Source organism: Hippoglossus stenolepis, chromosome 17 (assembly GCF_022539355.2).
Source record: "Hippoglossus stenolepis isolate QCI-W04-F060 chromosome 17, HSTE1.2, whole genome shotgun sequence".
NCBI classification, from domain to species: domain Eukaryota; kingdom Metazoa; phylum Chordata; class Actinopteri; order Pleuronectiformes; family Pleuronectidae; genus Hippoglossus; species Hippoglossus stenolepis.
The window spans coordinates 16,625,948-16,633,426 of NC_061499.1; the positions used below are offsets into that span (position 1 = coordinate 16,625,948).

The 7,479-nt window shown below is 43.7% G+C and overlaps 1 protein-coding gene across 2 annotated transcripts; it reads left to right on the forward strand.

The window, feature by feature from the left end:
* The first annotated feature begins 642 nt into the window (after positions 1-642).
* On the forward strand, positions 643-4,526 carry irx1b (iroquois homeobox 1b). 2 transcript variants are annotated; one of them, XM_035183068.2, is made up of 5 exons: positions 643-1,143; positions 1,898-2,140; positions 2,505-3,300; positions 3,506-3,560; positions 4,168-4,526. In XM_035183068.2, the coding sequence occupies exons 1-5, from the start codon at positions 907-909 to the stop codon at positions 4,214-4,216; spliced, it is 1,380 nt and encodes a 459-aa protein (XP_035038959.1). In that variant the 5' UTR covers positions 643-906; the 3' UTR covers positions 4,217-4,526. The 2 variants fall into 2 exon arrangements, with proteins under 2 accessions (XP_035038959.1, XP_035038961.1); XM_035183070.2 differs by lacking the exon at positions 3,506-3,560.
* The last annotated feature ends 2,953 nt before the right edge of the window (positions 4,527-7,479 follow it).

A 7,479-nucleotide genomic window follows, 5' to 3' on the forward strand; every position in this document is an offset into this window, starting at 1 on the left:
CTTTACCTTCTCTCAGAAAAAACATGCTCCACTGACTTCCGTCGATAATCACGGACATTCCTCGCAGATCTGGCCGACCATATCAGTGCCTCCCGGCCCATCTGCTGACCAGGATGTCCCGGCATGCCCCGCGGATCACCTGTCAAAGCACCGAGAGAAATAAATAAATGAAAATATTCCAGAGAGAGGTGTGCAACAGTTGTTTATATTCTAATTAATGTTTGTTTGTCTTGTTATATTTTTTTATTATAATTATTGTTGTATTTTCAATTTGTGCATTTCGTCCAAATATTTGCAGCTATTGTAAAAACAAAAAAATGTGAGCATGGCAACGAGGCAGTGCTTTGGTGCATTTGTCAAATCCAAAATGACCAAAAATGCTAATTCACACATGCACACGCGTACACACACTTCACAGGTTTCCTTTTCTGCACAGACAGTAAAGACTGCAGAAATTAGATCTCACACACACACACACACACACACACACACACACACACACACGCACACACACACACACAGCGCGCGCACACACGCACGACCTAGGCTAACCAATGCACTAATCGCCTGCCCCGGGCATAGGAGGAGCTTGGTGCTTAAGTAGGCTGCCAATCAGTCAGTCAGCTCCACATCCAGAAGCTCCCGCGGCCAGACGCACGCATCACTCCGCACTCGAGGTGCCAAACTGCGGCTCTGACACAACTCCGGCTCGGTTGAGAGAAGCTTGACAGTTTGTGGGGGAAAAAAAGAAGAGGGGGGACTCTGGTGGTTTAGACGCCCCCTTCATCCTCCTCTACTCCGTCTTTCTGGGGATTCCTACTTTTTTCCCCTTCTCTCCTGTGCCTCCTCTTTGCTGTTGTGTGACTTTTTTTGGGGGGAGAGATTTACTGTGCGCGCTCTCCGGACATGTCTTTCCCTCAACTGGGGTACCCCCAGTTCCTCAGCGCCTCCCATGAGGTGTACGGGGGCGAGCGGCCGGCCTCTGCCCGGGAGGGAGCTGCCGAGGGCGGCGTGAGCTCCTCTGCCACCGCCGCGGCTGTCGGCTCCATGCTGGGGATGTACGGGAACCCGTGGGTGGCTCACAACTACAGTGCCTTTCTGCCGTACAGCGGAGCCACAGACCTCGCCCTCATCTCCCAGATGGTGAGAGTTGTTCAATGTTGATGACACAGGCTGATCTGTCTTTTATTATACGTTAATACGCAGTTAATCAATGGCTCAAAGTGACGGAGACATGTCATGCTTATGCTCTAATAATTGATTTAGATAATAACTGTTCTATTATTTAGTCTAATCTGCTCATTGTCAGTTTTATCGTTCACTCAGTGTGTGTAGGTGTGCAGTCTAAATCACACATCACTGTAGAGTTAGATAAATATATCATCAGTGGAATCATAAACATAAACTTTACAATTTTAGGGTTCGGGCATATTGTTTTCGTTTCTGTAAATTATGTAAATCATAAAGGGGAAATCACTGCTTATTCTAACTTCAGTGGTAGACTATATATTCTCTGAAATTGTTTATTAATTAGAAAGCAAAAATAATTAATAATAATGGAATAATACAAATGTAGAGCCTTTTACAAATTTTTATGTTTTCATTTTTTGTTCGATAGGCTAAAGCTTAACAAAAATATATATATTTAAACATCATTTTAAATTCAGCCACTTTAGAAATAAAATCCCTGATATGGGCTATTTTCTTAATTCAGGGTGTGTCTCATTCTGTTTACTAAATTTAGGCTCTAATTCACCCAAAACTTTTAAAAACGTCCCCCCACCCCTCCCCACATAAATAATAAATGATGTGGCATTTTAATTAAAAATGTATGAACTTCAGAGGAAATTATTTTGAAGGCGCTCAACAAGTTGCTTTTCTCCAACAACATGTCCAGGGCTCCCAGTATGAGCTGAAGGACAGCCCGGGCTCCCACCCGGCCTCCCTGCCTGTCCACGCCGCTCAGGGCTTCTACCCGTACGGCCAGTATCCGTACGGGGACCCGTCGAGGGCCAAGACGGCCACGCGGGAGACCACGAGCACCCTGAAGGCCTGGCTGCAGGAGCACCAGAAGAACCCGTACCCCACCAAGGGAGAGAAGATCATGCTCGCCATCATCACCCGGATGACGCTCACACAGGTGAGTGCATGGTGTGTAGAAGTGTCAGCTGTGACCGGGCGTGTAAAGGGTTTAGAGGAAAGAACTCGGTGCCACTTATTAGTGAGGAACATGAGCTTATTTCCTTTTCTAAAAGGTCATGGCCACACTTGTCACCTACAATAGCAACAGTTCATTAAACTACTTGTCCCATGACATTGTTTTGACAACTCATTTTATAATGTGTGACACTTCCGCACCCAGAGTTAAAAGTCTTATTTCCAAGCTCTCACATTGGTTATAACATTTCTTTTTCATATTTAAACATGAACATATATTCACAGTTTCCCCCCCTGTGTGTTCAAACCAGTGCATCTGATTTTAAAAGTTTGTTTTCGTGTCCCAGGTGTCGACGTGGTTCGCCAACGCGCGCAGACGCCTGAAGAAGGAGAACAAGGTAACCTGGGGCCGCAGCGCCGAGGACCGGGACGGCCGCATCTTCAGCAGCGACAACGAGGACGAGCCCGGCAAGAACGGCAGCGACGACGAAGACGAAGATGAGGAGATCGATCTGGAAACTGTGGATATCGAGAGACCCGAGGAGCAGTGCGCACAGGAGGAGCAGGGCTCCGCCAAAGTCGAGGCAGAGGCGGGCCTGTCCGCCAGAGAGCAGGCCTCGGAGCCTCGGAGCCCCGAGAGCGGCAGGACGCTTTCAGTGGAGGGCCTGAGAGGAGTGGAGGCGGCCATTTCTCTCAATAAATCGCCCGTTGTCAAACTCGCAGTGGATCATTCTCCCAGCAGACAGGAGTGCCAGAGACCGGCTCAGAGCAAACCCAAAATCTGGTCCTTGGCCGAGACCGCCACAGCCCCCGACAGCTCTCACAAACCTTCCCCTGCGGCCCATGCGCATCACCCGGCTTTGGCCTCGGCCGGCCACCCGGCCTTGCTCCCGGGTCATGGGATATATACGTGCCAGATTGGCAAGCTTCACAACTGGGCCAACGCGGCTTTTCTGAACGCCAACTCTCTTTTGAACATGAGGTCGCTCCTCGGCGGGGCGCCGGCCGGACACCTGCCTCTCCACGGCGCAGTGCCGGCTGCGCGTCATGACGCACGGCCGGTTGCGGCGGGCCCGGGAGCTTCGGGAACGGAGGACGACAGTGATGTCGAGTCGTCGGGAAGCTTCAGTCCAAAACGAGATGGTATGTGTTTAACCGTGCAACCGTCTGTGAATTAATTGAACTCAATACGCCTTATATGCGCCAACAAAACACCAATCTAAGGACAAAACAAATACATTTTGCAAACAAAAATTTGACACGACAATCAATCAAAAATAATAATGATTATTATTATTAATATCATTATAACATTTGCTAAATATATACACAATTTGTCTTCCTACAGACGAAGAGAGCAACCACAGGCCCGATTCCCTGAAGTTCCAGCTGATCACTGACAGGTACAACTATCTCATGCACCTCGGATCAATTTAGCATCGTGACATCGTCCACCTCAATTTCTCCCCGCACGTCTTCTGCTAAACGAACCTTAGAGGAGAGGTAAACACAGTCACACCTGAGCGGGCAGGAGGCACAACCTGCAGCCCATAAATCATGCGATCGAGACCCCACTTTAACGCTTTGTCAGGCACCAGTCTAATATATCCTGCGACCCCTCCCCACCCACCCACCCTCTCTCTCTCTGAGTTCTCGCCACCTAATGTCATTTAAATAATCTGCCGCCATTTATTCACGCCCCCTCAGTGAATGCACCTAATGTATGTCAAAGAAAACGCTGATAGCAACATCATGAATGAAGTGGAGGGTGAAAAGACATAAAACAATTTACCGGCATGGTGTTTTTTTAATTTGCATAAATTGAGTTTAACAATGTTTTAATATGATCTTTAAAATGCTAAAGTCATACATTTAAAACTGGTTAATTAATTTTTAAGTGTGTATAAATAGAACTGGGCTTTTTGGAGTAATTGTCATTAATAAACGCTATCATTGATTTAATTTTAGAACTAAACCTGTATTTTCTTTGTTCATTTTCCTTTTCCACAGACCTCACCATGGCACAGCATCACAACGAGTCCTGACATCAACGTTATGAGAAGACACAGAAAAGAAAAAGAGAAAGGAATCATTTTATTTAACGGAGAACAGTTTAACGAAGGATATTTTTTCCGGCAAGGGCACCTGTCATAGTATTACTGTTTAGCTTACATGCAAAAGACATGGTTGGTTTTGTCACAGATTTGCTTGTATCTCTCTTTCATGTCCTATGTTTTTTTTGTTTTCCCCCCCCCTCGCCTCTTCTGTTGTGAATGAAAACCTTGAAAATTGTAAATACAGGATATGAATTTGTCTTTAAAGAGTATATTTTTTGGGAACTAAATAAATGTCATTATAGTCATTTATCATTCGAGACTTTTCTATTATTCTTACTATCATTAGAAAGTTGTCCGTCTTCTTTTTTTTAAAAAAGCTAAAAGAAGTTTAACCTGCAAAAAGAAGTTTAACCTGGATGTAAATTTCACTTTTTAGTATTTATCTTCCTTTAAGTTTGACTGAGATTTTAATGTCAATTTACAGTTTCCTACTTTCTCAGATAAATATCAATTATCAGTTTTAACATGATCATTATAACTCATCACAATGTAGAAATTCTTTCGGTAGTTTTTCCTCCATCTACTTTTGAGTGTGAGGTCTCAGCAAATTGGGTATTTTGAGGGAAAACTATAGATTTATACGAATATAATTATTGATTCCTACTTGTTTAATGGTGATCCCAGTTTACCCACCTTTTAATTGATCCTTTTGGCCCCATGTCCTGTTAGATTTACACTCTTCTTGGCAGCTACACCATGCAGTGTCAGCCCTTTTTTTTTTACTTTGCAAGAAAAGTCCTGCCCTCATTGAAATCTGCACCCTTGCCAAAACTCGGAGACTTTTGCCAGCGCCTTGGAAGCCACTGCAAACGCTGCAGAATTTTGAAAATTGAAGCTTTCCAGGACCTTATGAACCTGCGCCTGTGCTTTCAGCCCAGGCCTCCTCGCTTTAATGTTGGATTATACCCCCTCAGTGCCACCACTGCCGCCTCTGAAATATGGATCAGACGGCAGGAAAGGCCAGCAGCCAGTATGGGGGCGGCAGCTCAGGGGGAGGTGGATGCGTGGGTGAGAGGGGAGGGCAGGGGGTGTTTGTGTGTGTGTGTGTGTGTGTGTGTGTGTGTGTGTGTGTGTGTGTGTGTCACTCCAAGCCACCCTTGACGTTCACAGGCCCAAAGTCATGGGGTAGGAAGAGAGAGGATGATGGGAGGTCTTAGTGCTTCTATAGCTTTCAAAGCTGGGGTCCTATGCTCGGGTTAGCAGCAGATCATGCGTGGCACATAATTTGGGGTCCTATGGCCTCTCAAGGGGCCCTGGCAGCTTCAGGTTCTGTCGGGTTTTTTGATTTAATTTGAACATTTTAACTTCACCCTTTGCTATTGTTTTAAAGCCACGTTTTAATTTGATAGTCCAGTGCTGATAGTCAACTTTCTGTCAGGTGTCAGAAAGTAAGGCCTTGTGGAGGTGACGGAATACCACCGAGGTCTGTAGAATATGAAGTGTTTGGATTGGATTACTGAAATGTTAGAATCAGGTTAAAGCTGGGTCAGGTTAGATAAAGTTACCCGGTCGGCAAACAGCAAATAAGAGTGTGGCATTGTGCCGCAGAGCTTCTCTCTGTCATCTGATAGCTTCGTATCAACAGATGAACCCAAGTGGAGGCTTGTGTATTTTCTGTGATACAATTCCCTTGAAGGTGTTATAAGGAATCATTACAATATCATATAAAGTTCACACACAGTCAAACAGGGATTGGCAGGCTACATATGACCACTAATGGACTCAGAGCCACCGGGTGATGTGACTCAATGCTGCCACCTCACTCTCAGTGAAAGCAGAGCAGTATTACACCATGACGGGCACAACTGTCACTGGGACTGTAGGTCTGTACCCATATAGGCACGAGACCCTGAACCTTTCTGCAGGTGTAGCTGAATCAAACTCAGCAACATCAACCCAACAACACTGAATACAGTTGGCTCAGTTCGTGTGTTGTTGCTGCCTATAGTGAAAAGCATGTATTTCCAAATATTCTGGTGAAACTGCAAGAAGGAAGTTTTACTTTGTGGATATACAAACCCAGTGGATTATCTGAAAACATTTCATGTGAAACACTGACAATTTAGAGATGCATGTTTTAGTCAGTTGTGACTCTATCCATACCTCAACATATACAGTATTGGCTTTATTGTTCATTCACTTCAGTGAAAATAATTACAATTATTTTCGGCCAGAAACAAACATGTATCTTCATCTAAGATCAAAACATTCAGTCAATCAAAGGGCCCTAAAATGTGATTGTATGTGAGAAAAAAGTATTTTTTCAAATGTGCTCCTCTTCTAAGGCATAAACTACAAATAGACTCGATATTTAAACATCGTCAAATCATGACTTTTAAAACTAATATGCTGTTTGATGCATGAGGGCTATTCTATGTAAAACATCACAGGCTGCAGTGTGTAACTTATGCAAGGGTTAGTAAAATGTTTTATTTTTATTTTTATATATTCAATTCTTTCATTGGATTGCTCATACTGATCGTGAACTGGAAGCCACGTGCACTGTTAGTGGTGGGTTGGAAAAAAAAAAGTTTAGTTGGGTAGATTTCTTTTCAGGTACTTTTCATTTTAGTTCCATAACGTACATCAGCAAATATCTTCACGTTCTACTCCACTACATTTTTACAATGCATTGCATTAATGCTCAATTTGTATTTTCCTATTTTGAGTTTTTTTTATTTTTATTTAAGTTTTTAACGAGAAGGGTATTGGCCCAGAGTGGGCAGGTAACATCAGACCCCACCTCCTTCAATAAAGCCCACCTGCAGCAGCGTCACTGGTGAAGAAAAACCTCAAATGGATTCGGAGGAGGTCACGGCTGAGAGTGAGCCGTGATGATGTAGTAGACCATTGCAATAGGCTTCACTCGGCAAGTACTTTTACTTTTAATACTTTTAAAACATATATTTAAAAGTAAGTACTTACTTTTACTCATGTAGAAGTTATTGTGGTACTTTTACTTTTATTTGAGTACATTTTTCTTTACTTTTACTGACACCATGCACTGCCTGTTCTCACCTTTTGTCACTAAATTCATCTATTTACCTGTATGAACAGTCTCGAAGAAATAATTTGACATTTTGGCAAATGTTCTGTCTTTCTGCAGTAGATGACACATCAATCCCAAACACATTATTTTTACTCTTCAGCTGTTGTATGGGTTAAAGATACAAAATAGAATGCATGAATTAGCGAGTTTTATGAA

Excerpts from the sequence above, each read along its gene's own strand:
- irx1b (XM_035183068.2), top strand. The coding sequence starts at position 907 with ATGTCTTTCCCTCAACTGGGGTACCCCCAGTTCCTCAGCGCCTCCCAT. Across the intron at positions 1,144-1,897 it reads TCGCCCTCATCTCCCAGATG|GGCTCCCAGTATGAGCTGAA; the intron begins GTGAGAGTTGTT and ends CAACATGTCCAG. Across the intron at positions 3,301-3,505 it reads CTTCAGTCCAAAACGAGATG|ACGAAGAGAGCAACCACAGG; the intron begins GTATGTGTTTAA and ends GTCTTCCTACAG.